At 44.3% G+C, this 20,680-nt stretch overlaps 1 protein-coding gene across 3 annotated transcripts in view; it reads right to left on the bottom strand.

Annotated features, from left to right (window-relative positions):
- The window catches only part of Shisa6 (shisa family member 6), a 289,285-nt gene that overhangs the window by 4,271 nt on the left and 264,334 nt on the right, over positions 1-20,680 (bottom strand). For 2 of the 3 annotated variants that reach the window (XM_041664054.1, XM_041664052.1), the window contains 2 exons: positions 6,022-6,078; positions 1,462-1,614 (listed from right to left, as the gene is read on the bottom strand). In XM_041664054.1, coding sequence (XP_041519988.1) covers positions 1,462-1,614; positions 6,022-6,078 — 210 coding nt within the window. The remainder of the gene's footprint in view (positions 1-1,461; positions 1,615-6,021; positions 6,079-20,680) is intronic. The other variant, XM_041664053.1, reaches the window with a different exon arrangement.

Here is a 20,680-nt window from a genome sequence, read left to right as displayed (position 1 = left end):
ATGCGGTTCTGAAGAAGAATGGTTCCTGGTTTTGCTAAAACACCCAGGTAGAGTTGACGGCTTTCAGATGATATCTACAGCACTACTTTATGAAAACTGGGCACGGAATCAGGTTTTGTTAGAATAAAATAGGATGTGCGTCTAGGAGGCATTTGCGGAAAGCTTCACTGGTAACCTAGGAACCTAGTAACACCTTCTCTGGAGTAACAACCAATGTACAGGAAACCAACACATGGGCATCCAGCCCCCACAGCCATATCACCAGCCTACACTTACTCCCTGTGCCCACCAGGCAGCAGGCTGGAGCAACATTGTACGTGCATCTTGCTTAGATACTTGGAGCTCCTGTCTTTCTAGTGTGTTCTTCCAGAATTGCACTATGGATCCTTGACTTTTTCCAGGGCACATGCAAGGCTGCATTGTCCCAGATTTCGGTAAGGAGGCCTCCTCCCAGACAGCTGTTGGGACTCATTGCCTAGTTGCTTGCCCCTCAGTGGGCTCAGGGTTGGTGTGGGGACTGTCCTGCCAACTGAACCTCATTCTTTCATTTCGGAGCATCCATCAGACCTCTCAGATGGTCAGAGATGCTCTAGTGTTGTCAAAGAAACTCAGCATTTCTCTGTAGATGGCTGAGATGGACTTGGGCTGAGCTTCTATCACGATGAGTCGCCCTGAAACTTGAAGTACATGCCCACACACTAACTGAAGTTGGGCAGCCATCGCACATGACTTATAGGACTGGAAATGTAGGTCAGGGGTCAAATGCTTGCCTAGCATATACAGAGCTCTGTGTAGCATCCCCAACACACAAACACACATGTACGCACACACACACACACACACACAAACACACCAGTGCACACACACATACATGAGCAGGGGTATTGACTCATTCATAGGGTAATGAGAGGAAGTTATAAGGATCAAGTCAGGGAAGAAAAATGTTCCTAAATGTACTTTCTTGACACTTGAATGCATTAAACCTATCAATGCCAATAGCCATTTCAGACTCACACAGCAGAGGCGAAGAGAAACTAACCTAAGTTACAAAATGGAAGTATGAACTTAAGAAGGGTGGAGACTCAGGTCCTTGAGGTGGTCTTGGCTGGGTTAGAATGGTTCTTTGGGCCCTTGGTACCTCTTTTTCAAGGAATGACTCACAGGAAGGCCCATGGTTTGAAACAGGCTAGTGGCAAGCTGGTACATGAGTGGTAAGTACAGCTTATAGAGGATGGGGACCTCAGGGTCCTACAGCATCATTCTTAACCTTGACAAGGGTGAACTCAGGACCAGGGGACCAGAAGAAAGAGTTCTGTTTATTCTCTTCATCCGATGTACAACCCATTCCTTTTCTTGGGATGCTACACCTGGTCCCTTGGGTATGGGTCAAGAGAGTGATACAGAGGAGGATGATTTGGGGACCTATGAGACAGACCTCAACTCCAGCCAGCCTTGACTTACTTAGCCTTTTGAGAGACGAGTACTTGCTCGGATTGGTCTTCACGGCAGATTCATATGACGGAGGCAAGTGGGCTAAATTCTGGAAAGAACGTGAGAAGGAGAGATCATAGGGTTCGGTGGCCGACGTCAGGATGTTGTTCATCCGTGGCTTCTCTGCAAAGGAAGGGCATGGCGTTAGTGAACATAAAGGTGGAAGTAGCTGAGGCCAGGGTGTCCAAATTTCCTCTCCACGTTATGCTCCATCCCTGACTAACGACCCCCCTCCTGCTTTCCAGTGCTAGGACCCAGGAGGAAGTGCTAAGACTCAGTATGTGCGTGTGTACATGCGTGTGTGCATGCATGTGTGTGTGTGTGTGTGTCTGCTCTCTTTCCTTTTGTCAACAATTCTGAGGGAAGGGACTGTCTTAGCTTCCTCTGGCTACCATGGCTACTGATCAGTCCCTGAGGATTCAACTCGGACACTTAACAACTTCCTCCGGGTACATCACTGGTCTGTCTGATAAAAACTAAACCAGGTGCAATGAAAGAGCATTGTCCTGGCTAGCCTTTTCTCAGCTTGACACAAGATAGAGTCACATGAAAAGAGAGACTAAAATTCAGAAGGTGCTTCTGCCAAATGGCCTGTGGGCAAGTCTGTGGGGTGCTTTTTTTTTTTTTTTTTGATTGGTGATTGATGTAGGAGGGTCTGTCTCACTGGGAGCAGTGCTCTCTTTGGGTTTATCATACTAGATGGTGTAGGAAAGCAGGTTGAGCAAGCCAGGAAAGAGCAAGCCAGTAAACCCCGCAAGCAGCACTCCTCATTGGCTTCTGCTTCTATTCTTGCTCCAGGTTTCCCCTCTACTTCCTGTCCTGACTTCCTTCAATGAGGGGCTATGATTTGGAAGTGTAAGCTAAACGAACCCTTTCCTTCCCCACTTTTTTTTTTGGTTGTGGTGTTTTATCTCAGCAATAGGAACCCCAACTACGACTACATGGATCATAAACGCATCCATGTCTACATGGATGTAGCTGTAGGCTGACCCATTCTGCTAGCTGGTCAGTCTGACTTTAGAGCAACTCTAGTGCCCAGGGAGGAGCTGGAGACAGAACCCAACTCCATTGCAGCTCCAATCCACATTCAACCCATGCTGCCATGCATCTTTGGGGCAGCACCCTTGGGCCTCTCTATGCTTCACACTTGACAAGCCTCTGTGAGCCACACAGCCACTGTTACTTACTTTAAGCCCCTCTCAGAGACTGTACTCATAATTTATAAGCCCCCAGAAGGAAAAAAAAAACTTGAGCAAAATCTGCTTGTCGTGTCCTTCCTCTTTTCTCTCATTTTCCTTGAGATAGACCCCAAGATTCCAAAGTTAGCGGAGACACAATGGAGTGTGGTTCATTGTCAGGCCCAGGGAAAGAGTCAAGGAAGGAGTGGAGATGGTGAACAGCTGATGATGGTATACGCATGCTGAGTGGGCTGTGGAGGAAAGATTAGGATAAACACAAGAGAGGAGAAAGAATGAGGGAGGAAGCAGGGAGCATGGGGGTCTGAAGGGAATGGAGGTCCAGGGGAAGGAGACACAATGCCTTAATGTTTGATTGACATGAGAGGAGGAGCCATAAAAAGAAGTCAACAGTTGGTTTCCAGAGAGATAGTGATACCATTCCCAGAAATGATGTAGCGAGGAAATAGCAATCCATCCATCCATCCTCTTTGTCTGGGACTCCTTAAATCCAAAGATGTTCTAAGAAGGGGCAGGCTCCAAGGTGGGATAAATGTTACGGTTTTCTACACTTCTTGGCACAAAGCATTACATTATAGACCACAAGAATCCTGTTGTCCCTAAGCCGTATCCAAGGATTGCCCCGGGCATGGGAACTCCTGGCTTCTCTCTTTCCATGCCTGCATTGTCACCCCCAGAACTGGGGACCGAGCCAGGGGATTTCAGCCAATAAGCTGGTGTTTGCGCCAGCTTCGTGCATATGTGAGGGGGTGAGGGATGCTCTGTATCCCAAAAGATCAGAACATGCTGTACAGAGAGAGCCTCCCTGGCATGGGCCAGGACAGATGCCAGGAGGTAGGGTGGGCACGAAACGGAGAGCGCTGCTCCCTTGGTTAACTACCAGCAATCCGCACTTCTTGTTTCTTCTCCTCTCCCCATGCTGGAGAAGAACAGGGCTCCCTCTGCGTCTTGGCACCTTTCTCTCACTGAGGTCATTGCTCAGTGTCCCTATCTAAATGCAGTAGACCCACATAATATCATCTACTGCTTATCCTGAAATTCCCACTGAGTCAAGACCGCCTTGCCTTTTGTGCTGTGTTTGCCTGAGCTCTCTATTCCCCCCGATTAAGCTTGTCTTCTATTGAGATGCTTTATTTGTTCTCTATCACATTTTCCCTTAACTAAAGGCTGGTGACTGTGACCTCGTTCTGTTTTGCCATTCCTCAATGATACCTGCTCTCCCATATACCATCTCCCTTCAGTTGGTTACCCTCCGCTTCGTGTCTCACTGGTCTTTAATGATTTGACATGACTTGGTCTTGTTCATCTCAAGTGACCTTAGAGACCTTTGCACCGGTAGGCCTGCTTTCTAATTTTTTCCTGTCTCTCTCATGTTACGTGGCCCAAAATGAGGACCTAGTTAGTGCCTTTTGGTTGATTGCACAGATGTAGGCCCTCCCTGCTCTCCTAATTGTTCTACTCATTCCTTGACAGGAAAGGGTACCACCAAAGAAAGGAATGTAGGCAAGCTCTACTTCAACTGTGTCGCAAGCTGCCTAAGGACAGGAACTGGAGCCTCTCTATCCCAATTCCTTATACCAGCTGGAAGAGAGAGAGAAGACAGGAAGAGGTGGAGTAGGGAACAGCCCTTCTGTTTGTACTCAAGAGTCTATGCTTGTACTGGCTCTTCCTGAGGAGGCTCAGCTCAGTGGTGGTTCATTCCAGAATATCACTGAACAAGTGGGGGCCTTCCTTGCCTGCCTTTTCTGGCTTCTCTTCCCACTTCCTAATCACGACAGCATTCCCCAGCTAATACGCTGCCTTCTGTTTTCCTTTTTCAGAATTCTTGCATGGTTATCCCCTACTTTCAAGTCTTCTGTTACTTTCTTAATGATTACTAAGAACTTCTTAGCTCCAACTTTAAGCTACCTATGGGATGTTTTTCTTGTATCTTCTACAATCACAGCAAATTCTGTAAGTTCAGATTCAAATTTACTATCACCAATTCCATTCCTGCCCGCTGACTGTTTTTCTTATTCCTTGGATAGTATCCACAGCCAAGCCTCCACTCTTCCAAATACTCTTAGATCTCCATTCCAGTCTTTATTGGTTCTCATCAAGGTATAAATTTTGAGTGACTACATATTCTTAATTTTTCCTTCAGGATGTTCCAGCTCTCCGTCTTCCTTATTGTCCCCACCATCAGCGTTACAACTGGCATCATCACCCTCTTTAACTAATCCCTACAATTTCTCAGTTCTTTGTTTTCTTAGATTTTACACCCAGAAACATCCAATTACGGTCCTGCTCTCATGACAGGAGTCCCAAAGCACTGGAAGGGTATGTCGAAACACCTCATTCCCTCTTCCTCATCCAGATGTGCTCCACTTCTGTGCTAAGGTGCTGTGCAATGTGGCTTGAGAGTGGTAATCCCATTGCCAGGTGAGTTGCTCCATTTATCTTATTTTTCTCTTGAAATATGGGGGGGGGGGGTAAATACTGGTCTTGTGCATGTGAGGCAAATGTGCTATCACTGACCTGTACCCTTAGTTTTTGTTTTTGTTTTGAGACACTAGCTCACTGAGTTTTCCAGGTTGGCCTTGAACTAACTCTACCCCAAATAGGTCTTGAGTTTGTAATCCTCCTGGGTCATTTTCCTTAGTATATGAGATTGTAGGTCTAAGTCTGTACACTGTCAGACATGACTTCAGGTTTATATTTGTGTTGAGTGTGTCTCTTGGGAAACATCTATTGGTTATTATTATTCAATTATTAAACTTTTAGTGAAGAGACAAAAATGATGGACAGGTTAGAGTTTACATGGCTATCCAATGTTCTACTGAGTTTTGAGAGAGACTCCAAATAGTTTTTATCTAGGTTTCCAGATGTTGAGATGTGGTCTTCTGGGAGGACATTAGAACCTGACAGAGCAAGGTGGCCCTGCTACACACACAGTTCCTTTGCTAACACTCCTCTGATGGACAACTGTCAACTTCTTCTCTGTCCAGAGAATAAAGCTTGACCAAGTCTTGTTTCATTTGCAAATGATTCAGAATGGCTCTGGGCAAAGGAGAACATTAGTCTGCTTGCTACAAACAGATGGAATCTGTGAACCCAAGGAATGATGGAGAGTGCAAATTAAATGGATTGGGAAAGGGTCTCCCTTCTCTTTATGTCAGGAAAACCACTCTGATGTCAAAGACAAATACACCCAGGGGACAATGGTCTCAAAGGAAGAGGGAAGCTGTGGGGCCTGGAGAAGGGCAGGGGCATGGCTCCACCGCCTTCTCCTATCCTTAGAATGGAGCCACTTGGCATGCAGGTGGAATGCAGGGCATGCTCAATTAGCTCTCACCGTGCGTAGGGGTCTGGGTAGCACTGCTTAAGATCGGATGGTTAAACTGACGATCACCTGAAAGTCACAGAAAAGACATTTGACAGGAAGTCAAGAATGCTATTGGCTCTTCAACAACCCAACAGTTCTCTTTACTCGCCTCTGTTTTTCTCCCACTCAAAGGAAGCCTTTTCTAAAAAGAAAGGCTTGCAGCAATATACTAGGCTCGTAACACTCTTCCTGCTGTTTCTGTCTTCTGTCTCCCTCTAACTGCATCAGGCTTCTTTGGTCACTATGGTGACTCCCCCTCCCCCAACACACACACATACACAAACACACACACACACACACACACACACACACACACACACACACCTGGCTGAGTAGCCATAGAGGCTATGCTAGAGTTCATGTGAGGGAGGATGGGGAAGTATTTCACAAGGACACATACATGATACAGCCCACTACAAAGGGGAAGTGGTTTCTTCTTTTACTATATACAGGTCTGATAACATCTGAGATGCAGAAATCTGTTCGGCTCTGTTCCATGTCTAAGTTCAGGTGTCCTGGGTTCTTGGCTAACTGACACAGCCTGGTGGCTCAAAAGCAAGCCCTCTATTCATCATGCAGAAGCCCACTTAGATTGAATGAACAATAAAATCAATAGAGCCAGGCTGCCAATACTCAGAGTTCCAGGGCATTCCAAGGGTTTCTAAAATGGTTTGAATGAAGATTTGGCTTGAGTCTAAAGTATACTCCAGCACTGTGATATTGCTTTAACACAACATTATAGTCTTGCTTTTCACTGGTACATGCATCCGATTTTAGCCAAAACAAAAGGGAGGAAAGCCATGAGATCTTGGCACTATTTTCCCTGAATTATGCATCATAGCGCTCCTATCATTGCAGAGCTGGGGTATTGGTCTCCATCTCTGTGCATCTTATTGAGAATGTCTTCCCTACTTCTGGCCTCACCCTCTAGATTCTTCACTCTTTTCCCTTTCCTCCTCTCTGGATATCAGGGCTCTGCTGGACTCAGGTGTCTTCGTGGAGACTGAAGCTTTGGTTTATAACTTCCACCTTCTTCCCTAAAAGGATCACTTCCAAATCAGTGTGTGCAGCCTGAGGGATAGATCTTCACCTACACATGCACCTCTTCTAGCTCCTTGAAATCTCTTCCCTTCCCAAAGTGACTTTGTCATTTTATTCTCCAAAGCGCAAGTTCCAGTCCATGCCACTGATGTCCCATGAGCTTGGAATTCTAAATGTCAGTCATCTTAGCAATCTCTGTTATCCTCCATAACCAATAAAACACAAAGCCTTCTGTAATAATCTCCTGGATCCAGGCCCACAAGTTATTTTTTTTTAAACGATGGTTTCTCTTCTGCCATTTCTAAGACAAATTGTCCTCTTTCCTCCTAACACACCACAATTCCAGAATGGTTCAGTGATTGCTTAGTTCCTCTGTTGAAACTGGGTCCTTCAAATAGACTGACAGACTATCCAGTTAGGGTGGGAGCTTGGGGGGCAGGCTAGCATTCCTCATAGTGACCCTTCTCGAGAAAGACTAAGTTACAGCCAGAAAAGAAAAACGATGTCAAAAGTTGAATCCATTCTGCATTAAACCTGAATTTAAGCAATAAGAGAAAATTCCTCTTCATGTGAGAGAAAGAGGGGGGAGGACAAAGGAAAAAAGGGAGGAGAGAGTTGAGGCAGGGAGGAGAGAGAGAGTAGAGAGGACTGTATGGGGATTCTGTGATGTTAAAATTCAGGAGGCTGAAGTAGGTGGGGAGGGTTTGAGGCCAGCCTGGGCTACACAATGAAAAGCCTTATCAGAATAGGGAGAAGACAAAGAAGGGGTCAACTTTTGTTCTTTCTTTGCTTGTGTGGTTTATTTTCTCATTTTAAAACCATGTACCAATATCAAGAAACAGAGTCCAGATTGGATGGATGGAGTGGCAGTTGGCGACATTTTGAATCTTCCATCTTAAGAGTCCCTGTGACAGAATACCTGACATTTAGGGAATCATTTCTCATAGCCAGATACACTCCATGACCTGTGTTAAATTCAGGTCATTTTTTTTTCTTTTTGAATTCTTTCTGTAATTTTAATTAATTACTGTACTTAGTTGGGCGCACAGTATACAATTTAAAGACACATATACAATGTGAACTGATCAATCCGGATTAATTAGCATGCCCATGTCACTGTTTTATGTTTGAAAGCTTTAAGCTCATCTCTTCTACTTAGTCATAAAATACAGAACAGGCCTTGAGAATGGCACTCGCCACCCCCACCTGTGATGTGGAGCCCTAGAACTTAACCAGCTTCTGTCTTGTCTTGCTCCCCCACATACTTCCCAGCTTCTAGCAATCAATATTCAATATTCAGATCAACTGTTTCGGCATCCACACACAGGAAGAACACACTGTAATCTGTCTTTCTCAGCTGACATATTTCACTTAACATAATGTCCTCCAGGTTTGTTTATTCTCACATGCATCTTTTTTCTTGACTAATCCTTAAAATGATATCGACTAGGGAGAGGAGTCAAATGAATTTATACTATTGGCCTGTCATAGGCAGGCACTATATGAAACTCCCCAAACTGTAATCTTTACTGCAGCATTAAAAGATGAAGTCAAAATCAGCTAAGTGACTTGACTTGAGATACGTTTGGCGTTTTGCTCCTTGTTTAAGACTCACTGAAAGTAATTTTTTTTAATATTTGCTCTTTTATAGTGTGTGCTGGCATTAAGGAATCGCATTTCAAATGAAGTACAGAAATGAAAATTAAACTGCCCTAAAATAACCACTGTGGCATTTTGTTCCATTTCCTCTTATTTCCCTTGCTTCACAAAGGGCTGTGAATGCTCATTCTCTCTCTTACACACACTTTAACAATATTACAATGAATAATTGGTGTGTGTGTCATTTTCTCATGCAGATTAATATGCTTAAAAGGAATCAAAACATGATGGTGGTTTCATCTTCACATTTGTGCAAAACAGCAAATGTAGAAGACTACTCATTGCAACATTTTTACGCCAGCAAGAGCAAGGGGACAGCTCAGTATTTGTCTTTGCATAGCTGCATATTTATGTAAGTCTCCTGTATACAGGGCACACATATACATAAATGCGTATGTTAAAATGTGCAGCTTCTGTACACTGTACATATTATTTTAATCTTTTCTATGTTTAATGAACATTATGAATATATTGTATGAAATAATCAATGAAGCATAGCTTTACGATTTCATCAAAGTTCTTCCTATAGGATAGTCTATCCTTTATTTCTGTATGTCACTTAAGCAAAATCTATTTGTTTAAGCGCAGTATAACCTAAGTATATTTGAGTATTCTTCCAGTTTGGGTATTTGGATTGCTTAGGAATTTAATAACATTACCTCAAATAACCTTGAGCACCGTCTTTGGCTGAGTCTTATTTCCTTAGGCTAATAACTACAGTTTTTGGGTCAACACATCATCAATTGCCTCCCAGTGTGCCAAGGTAGATGGTCGATTTTCTAATGCTGAAGCACTCCCGTCTTCCTGGGACACGACCCATTTGTTTCATTTTCATTGCAACGCTGGATTTCATTTGCTCATGTTGAACTTATATATGTATACACATATGCTCCTAAAGAATTTGGATTTTCTGTGCTAACACTGCTATAGTTTGTATTAAAATTATGCTTTTGTGAAGTGAAGCGACTAGGACCACATCTTTATTTGTGCTTTGAAATTACTCATCCAGCATTTGAAATACTGGCTATTTAGGGGCTCTGGAGGAATGCAATAGTAGAAACATCTGACGGTGTGTGTTTGTGTGTGTGTATGTGTCCATGTCTGTGTTTGTCTGTTGTGTGTCTCTGTGTGGATCTTGGGAATCTCTGTCTTGTGTGCCTATTTCTGTGTGTGTCTATGTGTGTATCTTGTGGATCTGTTGAGTGTATGTGTGTGTATGTATGTCTGTGTATATCTTGTGGGTCTCTGTGTGTCTATCACTGCATGAGCAGAGGTTGATACTGCTGTCGTCATCAGTTTAGAGATAAGGAAACAGAGATCAGAAGAGGTTGTTCAAAGTTCTGTAACTAGCAGCTGAGTCTGGAGCTGGTGCTAGACCCTAAGTCCTAATCAGTGTGTGTACTGTCTTCTAATACTTGAGAATACTATTCACTCATTCACTCACTCACTCACTCACTCACTCATTCTAGTTTTCTTATTCTAAATTAAATTTGCTGTTTTTATTTTTCTTTAAAATATCAACGCTGAGATGGCTCAGCCATTGAGAACACTTGATAGTTTTGCAGAAGGTCTAAGCTCTATTCCAAGCACCTGTATGGCTTCAACTGCATAATTACTCCAGTTCTAGGGGATTCAGTGCCCCCTCCTGCACATACAGGGTTTCCATGCAGGCAAGACACTGATACACATAGAATAAAAAATAAAATATCTATTGGACGTTTTAAACTTTATTAGCTTACAACTATTGACACCCCCTCCCCCCAAAAAAAACAACCCTCTGTAGATAAAGGCATATCCTTTTTCTAATTTTCAGGGATTGACACAATGATTTTGGATTAACAATTAATTCACATAACCATTCGCTTAGAAAGAGCCATCTCACTGGCAGTACATACTTCAATCTTAAAAATTATTGTTTTATTCTTTGGAATATTTATCTTTTGGCTATCCCTGTCTCTTTACTGTCTTTGGTTTGGTTTGATATTGTTTTCTAATTTCTGGGCTTGATTCTCCAGCCCATTTATCTTCTGTCTTTTCTGTTTATAATGTCGGGTCTTCAGCAAGTGAACGTATCTCTGGCATTATCCTGTAAGAGTCAGCACACAGTGTCCTTTCTGCTATTGCGACCTAAATGATGTGCAATTGCAGCCTTGATTCCTCTTCGACACAAGAGTTAGGTAGGAGAGTGCTGTTAAATTTCAAAGTGTTTGGGATTGCGGGTTTGAACTTTTGCCATTAATTTCCAGTTTTATTGTGCCATGGTCAGAGAACAGGGCCTATCCAAATTTCACTTCTTGGGACTTCTTGGGATTTCCTTTGTGAGCTTGTGTAAAATCAGTTCTGACGAATGCTTTACAGGCAGTAAAAGACAAGGTGTATTTTCATTTCCTAGAGTACAAACTTGACATCTATCCATTAAGTCAGACGCGTGAGACACATTATTCAGGCCCTCTATACCCTAATTCGTTCTTCACCTACTTAATCTGTCAAAGGCAGAGGTGTGGAGAGGTCCCCCGCTACTTTAGCTTTCCTGTCATTTCCTTTCTGGCTTCCTAGCAGAATTGGTTCCTACATTCCATAGCTACACCTTGCCATGCAAAATGCTCCCGACGCTTATGTCCCTTTTTATTTGTGAAGCTTCCCTGTACCCCCAGACAACAGTACTCTCTGTCCTGTTCAGTGCCTCCCTTGCCCGTACGTTCACCTGATTTGATATTTATATTGCCAGCTCTGGTTCCTTTTTGTTTGCATTAGCCTGACAAACTTTGCCTACTCTGTTATAGCTAACCTTTCTGTATCATGTTGTTTTAAGCTTGTCTCTGGAGAATGCAGGCACGGGCGCGCGCGCACACACACACACACACACACACACACACACACACACACACACCATGCCTGCATCCTTACTGCCTTCTGGTTTGCCCTGATAACTGACAGTGGTCCCTCTTTGAGCAAGAGTCCTACTTCCTACTGCTATAATTTTGTACTTATTTCTGCACCCCCCCCCCCCAAACTCTAGGGACCTTAGCTGCTCTGGCCAGGCAGGTGTTTCTGACTTCTTCAGCACTTGCTTTTGGTGAGTTGACTTTGCTCAATGCCAAGGACTGAATGGCAGGTCTTGTATTTAGTAGGCTAGTGCTCTATCACTGAACTACATCCCCAGTTTTTTTGGCACTGGAAGTAGGTCCTCCCAGTACACCCTGACCACCATTACTTAGGAAGAGAAGACCTCCAGGAACGGCGTAGGTGCTCTTCTCCAGGTGATGAGAGGAAAGAGCGGCAGCCAGTGAGCCCCTCCTGTAGACTACAGTAGCACAAATGCTAGTGCTCACAACCTACCCAATACTGTAGCCTTTTGGTCCTAACTGAGGAAAGGAGAATGAATCCAAGACAAGACTGACTATGGATACTAGGCACTCATGGCTCCTACCTGAGCTTCAGCTGTTTTCAAAGGAAACAAGTTACTCAAATTATTGGGTTTTGTTTGTTTGGTTGGCTTTTTTTTTTGGCAGCGCATTTTTATTTAAAGATCCCTAGAGAGACAAGATCTTCAGATTTTTGTATATAAGTCATATTGGAGAGGATTGACACACAGCTATAGTAAGTATCTGAGAGGTTCCAAGATGGGTTGTCTGCAGGCTGGAAGCCCTGGAATGCTGAAATGCTAGATTCTAAGATGACTATCTCAGAACCACGACAGCCATTGGTATAATTCAAGGTTAAAAGTCTGAGAACCTGGGGTGGTGAGGGTCATGAAGGAGTTGCTGGTGTCATTTCTGGAGACCAAGGGCAGAAAGACGGCAGTTTTAATGCCCAATGCAGCAGAAAAACCAGACCCCCTTCTTGGAGAAAAGAGAGATTTCTCTTCTGTCTGTTCTCTCCAGCTGTTTGCAGGGACCACCAACACAAAGAGCAGATCTATTTTGCTTGGTTCACTCACTCCCACTTGCTGGTCTCCTCTGGAAACATCACCACCCCACAGCCCCAAATCAGTGCCTCTACTAGTCCTCCAGGCGTGACTTAATTCAGTCACGCTCACAATTAGACTTATCCACCACCGTCAACCTCTGGAGCAAAAAAAAAAAAAAAAAAAAAAAAAAAGACTGTACCAACTTTGCTCACTTGTTGTTTCTTAATTGCCTTATGGGAAAAGATTTGCCAATCTTCTCACTGAAGCAATGCGAGCCATACCTATGTTCCAGAAAGTTTCAGTTACCCTCCAACTCCCTAGTAGCCTGGAGGCCTTGATGTTCAGGCCAAAGAGATACTGTATGCGATGGGAAAGTTTTGGCTGTGCACTTTTCTCCCAAGTAACTTAAAGATGTTTTCAAAACTTTTGATAAAAATCACTGATCATGTATGCAGGTGGAATATGATCTGTGTTTACATTTCAGACTCTTCACCCATTTAAACAGTTGGAATATTGAAGAGTCTATCAGTGCACATGCTACTTACAAATCTCTCGTGTTCTCCAGCAGAGTTCCTAGACAATCACGTTTTCTGTAGCTCTGACCCCCTTTGTTACCTGCCTTTTTAATGTCCGGGTTTCAGGACATGCCCTGGACCCTGGGAAAAGTGAGGTGGTTCTTGGCCAAATAAGCTTTGGATCTGTATCCTTCTCTTGGATAAATATTCTGCCCTTTGAAAGCTTCAGAAGCTCAGCTACATAAACTTTGTCTTTGCTATCTAACCATGGAGCAGGGTGCACGTAGGAAACACATATGCATCCATTTGGGTATGTTGAGGCGACTTCAGTGTGTGGGCTACACTCAAGGATGTGAGCAGGAAATCCACAAGGGAGGTTCATACTCTGGACCCAGTGGGAAGCTCTGTCCAGACTGGAGTACACAAGGTGGGAGGAAGTTGATTAGCGCCGGCTCATCTTTGAGGGGTACAGCTGGGGTTCATAACGTGCAGGGAAGTGCCATGGGGTTAATTTCTTCCAGCTTTCCAGAGACTGGCTATTCATTTAGCTCACCCCAAAGCCATGGTACAAGGCAGCCCCTCCAGTGATCCAGAAAGGTCGGTGTCCACTTGGAGAGTCAGGCGGGAAAACTGTCCTCCCTAGGCCTTTTATCACTGACAAATGCTACTCTAGCGCACCCCAAGAATCACAGTATTGTCCAGCGTGACGGTCTGAGGCATGTAGGAAGCAGTGCTTGTGCAGACGATAGAAAAGCAGAATTCGTGGTGTACACAGCACATGAGAGCTGATAGATCCCCACTTTTGCCAGGAGCTCTTCTTACAGGGATGTGTAGACAGTCTGTTAAATCTGGCTTTCTGTCCCTCCCCAGCCTTAACAACTGATCTCATCTCCACTCCTTCATTCATCCGCTTCTCCTCCTCCCCTCGCTTTAGTCAGTTCTCGAGTCTTGGCACAGTGCCCAGTGGGGCCACCAGCCTTCCCGATAGATGGGACAGGAAAGCATAACAATTAATTAGTGGCCAGGCCTCATTGATTGATACACTGACGAGACCATAGAATGGAAAAAAACAGCGTCCACTTGAGCTGGAGGCTCTGTGAAGGATGCAGGGATCAGGGGGAGGATCCTTCTGCCCACTAACAGCAGGTGGACCCCTGGCAGAATTGAATAGGCCACTGAGAACCAAACCTTCTTCTCTCATCTCTGCCGCCAAAGCTGATGGAGCTAACCATGAACTTCCTAGCACGAGCACTGGTTTATAGACTAAGGGCAGTGGCCAGTTTTCTCTATGGAACACACTATGAACATAACTGTGTGCAAGAATTTATTTGCTTGTGTATCTGGATGGAGTGGAAAGGGGTGGGAGAGCCGTTGAGGCTAATCTTGACTGTCACTCCAGAGCTTGAAAGAAGAGAGGTCATCTGGTATTTGGAGGACTAGATACTCTAAATGGTAATTCAGTCCTAAGTATAACAAATGGGATTTCTCCTCAGTGGGTCACAGGACAGTTGGGAGAAGGGTACAGACTCAACGTAAAATATAAAGAATAGTTTGATCAATGGGATCCTGAGAAGACAGAACAAATACAGCATGGATGGAGGCTAGGTCCTGATACCACACTCCGGAACTGCCCTGGCAACTTCTGGATCTCCTCCTTGTTCCAGGTCCTGCCACTTTAGGGTCTGCCTGTATGACTGCTAAGAAAGTGTTTCTCAGACGTGACTGTCAATCTGGCCTTGAGTCTGCAAATGCAACCAACTCCCCGGGGGTTAAAGCTTAGTTGCTTAAAACCAAAGAGGTGTAAACGTTGGCATGAAAAAGAATTGTTAGAAAAACACTTCTGGCCCTGTTCTGATTACTAAGGCAAGTAGCTAGCACCCATGTCCTGGTTCATGTCACCTCCCCCAGCACTCCAGGGACTCACAGGAACTCGTCCCTCTGCTCTCCCTCTACCTGTCACCCCCTCAGTGCTAATCTCTGATTAATGCCTTCCACCCTCATGGGCCTGTGCCTTCTCAACCCTTGCCATCATCTCCTCCCACAGCCATGCTCAGGTCCTCGGAGGCAATGGCAATTCTCAGCTGTCTGAAAGAAGGGAGTGAATCGCCACTATGCACCATGCACCGCGTGCAATGCTTGGCTTTGCATTGCATTGCGATTTCCCCATCTGATTTCCTCACTCTTTCAATGGTGATTAAACACTTCTGCCTCCAAGGCTCTTCTCCTCAACTCTTAATACATGGAAACTGACAGGGATGGGAGGAATCCCACATCTTCCTTTGTACCTAGCTCTCCTGGGATCTTTGGGGTCCTTGTGTGGAGTTTTGAATGATAGAATGAGTAAACAAATCAGTTCTTTGAGGCAGCAAAACATGGTGGTGATTTCTCCTGCTTGTGATCTACTGTCTCCTTAAGGCCCGAAGTGGGAACTTGTCTGGACAGGTTTTTATAGTTTATAATGCCTTATGTACATCAGGATATAGAGGAATCAGGCAATGCTCTTTTTCCACCTTAAAGCCAACACACTTGGCAGTTATTGGGGATTGGTTGCTATTTTAATACAGGCCAGCGCAACCATTTTTCATCTTAGTATTATGAGATCTCATGAGAGGCAAGCTGTAAGTGTTGGCATCAAAATGTGGGATTCCTCCAAGGACAGGTGGGCTGTCAATGACACCATGAGCTCATTGATTAGGATGCCCTTGTCCAATCTCCATTTCTCCTTACTAGTTAGTGTCTCATACAGTGTTTTTCCAATCCCACTCGTGAGGATCTAGCCTGCAAGCCCCTTCCTGGTAGGTTTGTTTAGTTCCCTATTCTGGCAAGGATTTTCATTCTGCCTGAAAAAGATGATATTGCATGAGTTGCCATACCCACACGGGGGAAACACTACCAGATTCAAATAAAAAAAGCAAACTTTAAGTCTGCTTGGGAAATGTTGCCTGCCACCTGCTGTGATCCACTTGTTTAGGGTAGCTGGGCTCCTCTGTATCCAGAGATGCTCAGGCTGTTTGTTCGGCTTGTGGTTATTGTTATCACCACAAAAGGAGCATTTAGCATCCTCTGCTCAGCTCCAGGGAGCTAATCCTCCTCCTGGCATTGAGGCAGCCCCAGTGTGTCCACTTGAGCTGCTTAAATCTTGCTTGTGGAATGTCTGGGAATTGTCTAGAAGTGGGATCAGGTGTGAGCATCCCGTGTGTGAGGAGGTGGACCTGTGAGACCCGTGAGAGGGCACATTAGACTTGACCTCTGTCATTGTCCCAGGATGGCCAATTAAATAGGTTCCCTACGGAGGCTTAAGGCCTATGCCAGTCTCTTGAAAGTGGTATTCTTGTGGGATTCATTTGTAGATTTTGGATTCTTTTCACCCTCACCTGGGCGTTCCACCCTCTAAACTCCGGATCTCTAGTTTAAGCCTCCGTGTTTTACTGGGTAGCACAAAGTCACTCAATATTTCAATGTATCACTAAAAATAAATAAATAAATAAGTAGAACGAACAATGTCATTAGACATTTCAAAAATGCATAACACTTGGGGAGTCTTGGAAACACCCTGGCACAAAGCAGATCACCCCAGGACCCGCATCTACCCTGTAATATTAGGAATGTATCTGACACACTATGATATTCCCCTCTAGGAAGTGAAATATCTGGTCTTTACTGACATGGTTGATTTCCATGCTTATTATACACATTATAATATCAATGGGAGGAAATTCTAAGTCTGGTGGCTGGCATCAGAAACCACACACATTGCTAGTCCAGTATAAGCAGAGTTTGGTTGTGATTTAACAAAGATTATCTATCTGCCCATCATCTATCTGTCTGTCTGTCTGTCATCCATCTTCATCATCACCATCTAGCATGTTCTCTTTGAAAATCTTTTAAAGAACTTTTTGTGGGTGCTTTGCTTGCATGTATGTTTGTGTTTCACGTGTGTGCAGGGCCTGCAGAGGCCAGAGGAGGATGTTGGATCCCTTGACACTGGAGTTACAGATGGTTGTTGGCTGCCATCTGTGTGCTCCCTGGAAGAGCAACTGGTACTCTTCCCCGTGGACCCTCTCTCTGGTCCCTGTGTCTTTCCTTCCTGGCAGTCACTATTTGTTGTGGCAGACACTTTGTAATTTATAAAAGTTATGCTCTTGCAACTTCACAACAGACTGAGGCCATTCCCCCTTTAGAGATGGCACGGAACTGCTCAAGGACAGGCAGGAAGAGGCTGAAGCGGGAACCAAAACTGCTTCTCAAGTCTCTGGTGCAGTGTTCTATACCAACAGGTTTCTAGAATGTTTGTACACAGACACTCCTGGTAAGCTGGACTGAATTTCTTGGGGATTTAGATTTGCTAACTGGTAAAAATGGTTGATACTTGAGGAAAATAATATATATTATTACCATTTACACTGCAAACACCTGTATGCAGGTTTGACCAACTCAGTCAAGAGCTGTGTAGCAACCCCTCATCATAGCATCTCCCTTTCATGGGGACTTGAAGCTTCCTGGTAGCCTTTCTGGGCCTTCGCTTGGACCTTGCATCCTGAAAGAATCTGGTTATGCTTCTAGGAAGTGCAGTTAGGTATCTAAGACCAGGAGCTAAGTAATGAGTCCTCCTTTCCTAGGGACTATCTGCAAAGCACTGCTTCCAAACAATGAGTCAAATGCTATGGGAAATAGGTGACCACAGTGGGGGGCCTCTGCCCCTCGCCCCCCATCTTCCTTCCAGTCCCTTACTGGTCTTTTAAGAGTTCCTTCAAGGCTGGGCAGTGGTGGCGCATGCCTTTAATCCCAGCACTCAGGAGGCAGAGGCAGATGGATCTTTGTGAGTTCGAGGCCAGCCTGGTCTACAGAGTGAGTTCTAGGACTGGCTTCAAAGCAACACAGAGAAACCCTGCCTCGGAAAATCAAAAAAAAAAATGCATTCCTTCAAAGCTTAGCCATGACTGTTTCTTCCTCCCTGCAATGCCTTTCCCCCATTTATTTATTCTTTTTTCCCCATATTTTAAGGCTAGCCCAAACACCACCACCTCTTCCATCATAGCCTTCTCCAGTCCCTTTACCCACAAGGGATGATTCCTTAATGTGAACTCACACTCCATGGATTCTCAGGGGTGCTTACCACCTTCCACACTGTGTTGTAATTGTATGCGCACAATCTTGTCTCTTAATCATGACAAGTGATTGAGAATCCAATCTCTTTTGGCACAAGATCTGTGTTTCCTAATTCTGACATAGTGTTTTCACTTCCTAAGCATCTATTGTATGACTAACTCAGGCTGTTATACCAGGCAACTGGGCAGATGTGAAGGTGCCTCAGACACAACCCAAACGGTAAATAATAGGTATTTGGTAAATATTTTAATGGACAAATTAATATATGTATATGTAATTACAGAGAATATGAAAAAGAGTTTGGAAGATTTAGATGCAGTAAGAATGATTAAAAAGGCCTAATGGACTTCACTGGGGCAATGTAGAAGAGTTGGCTTTCGACTGGGAGAAGAGAGGTTGGAGCCTCCTCTTTGTATGATGAAAGGCTAAGACAAGGGAGTAGGGATGGAGCTTGATGACTGAGATCTGTGCTGGGGAAGGGTGGCAGCAAAGGCAGGAAAGATGAATTCTTAGTCCAAAAGTTTACAATGGAAGAGTGGAGACTGGTCCTGTCCTGAGAGGCTTCGTCAGTGACACAGCGAAGATCTTGTTTCCCAACAGTTGATCTGTGGGAAGGAGCTGAAGAGAGGAAACCTGTTTGGTTCCTGCTCGAGAGATGTGGGTGAGAGACGGTAGGAGGCAAATTGACTCTGACATTTCTCCTAGACTGAGGTATTTATCATTTGTGGTCTTTATACTTGATCAGCCATAGAAGGTAGATGCCAAGGGGACGGGTAAAGAACATTTGGCTCTGTTTCTTCACTGGAGGACCCATTCTTACTGGCTCTTGTGTGCAGCAACCATCTCAGGTATAGAAACCAGGCAGAACCCAGCATTCAGAGTGGCTCCTCACACCTACAACTTGTCATATCCCTGAGAAGGCCACCTCCTCTGACGTATTTATCCACAGGCTCATTCCAGTGGCCCAGTCTGGCTTCAAACTCTTGATTCTCTTGCCTATACCTTGTGAGTGCTGGGGTTACAGGCATGTTCCTCCATGCCTGGCTTGAAATAAAGGTCTCTCTGGGCTCTAAATCCGATGTGGTAAGTAGGGAAGAGGAGAGAGATCCATGCACTGTCCTCTGCCTACTCCAGGGAACATGGCCACTTTGCTAACACACCCATTCTTAGGTAACTATTTTAGGCAAGGCAGGAATAGCACACTCTCCGGCCTACTCAGTTGAGTTTCTGGAGACCATGGTGCTCAGAGGTAAGACTCACATGGGAGAAGCCTGCAGGATCTAGAATAAAGTGAGAAAAATGTGTCCTGATAGAATGGGAAAAGAATGTCGTTCTCAGCCTTAGGATTTGCATTTGGTTCTGAATCCTGACAGTTCAGAAAGACTATAGGAAAATCCTCGTCTGTGGCTGGCTCACTTTGATAGCCATGTTTCAACTGAAATGCCCATTGGAGAGGACAATGCGATCTCATAGGAAATCCTCAAAAAATTTTTTTTGAGGGAAAAGGTATTCCATACTGATACACCCACCCTCCCCGCCCACACCATATTTATTTTCTATCCTTTTTATTGGAAATTCCGGTATGATAAGGGTGGGCAAGAAATAAGGGTCCATGTTCATTAAGTACCAAACAGCTTGACCTTAAAGCCCATGGACACTCTCTGTCATTTTTTACCCTATCTCCATTGTTTCACCAAACACTTGGTGGTGGTGGTGGTGGTGGTGGTGGTGGTGGTGGTGGTGGTGGTGTGTGTGTGTGTGTGTGTGTGTGTGAGAGAGAGAGAGAGAGAGAGAGAGAGAGAGAGAGAGAGAGAGAGACTCTGCTGTTGGGGAGTCCCCTTAAGCTCACCCCACTTTTATCCCAGTTCTCATCTAACAGCTAATGCTGGCCAAGTCCGAGCACATCATTCCAAACTCTTTACACTTCAGCCTTCTCTGTAGCCTGTCCCATTTCCTCTTCCACATCATGGTGTTGCTATCCATCCTTCATGGTTCTCTTCTTATTTCTCATACCTTCCAACTCCTTCATATCGTATCTCTTCTTCTTGGATTGCACCAAGCATTGTTTATTTTAAGCTGTACTTTAGTTATTATAAATAATGACTATATGTGTTTATTTTCAGTCCAATGTGATGTTTTGGTATATGTTTATATTGAGGTGATTAAATCAGACTAATTTATACAGTATTCTTTTTATATTCTTATCAATTTCCTCTATTTAGAACACTTAAAATCTCATCATTAATTTTCAAACATTTAATGTTTTAGTATCAATATTATAGTCCCTATTATGAGTAACATCCTCAAACCTTACACAAGTTATCTAAGGCATTGATTTTTGTACATAGAATCACTTATGAGTATTAATGTTCTAAATATAAAAAGATCCAACAGT

This window comes from Microtus oregoni, unplaced genomic scaffold, assembly GCF_018167655.1.
Source record: "Microtus oregoni isolate MIOR12 unplaced genomic scaffold, Mior012 000015F_ref0000493, whole genome shotgun sequence".
Lineage (NCBI taxonomy): Eukaryota > Metazoa > Chordata > Mammalia > Rodentia > Cricetidae > Microtus > Microtus oregoni.
This window is presented reverse-complemented; position numbering and strand designations above follow the sequence as displayed.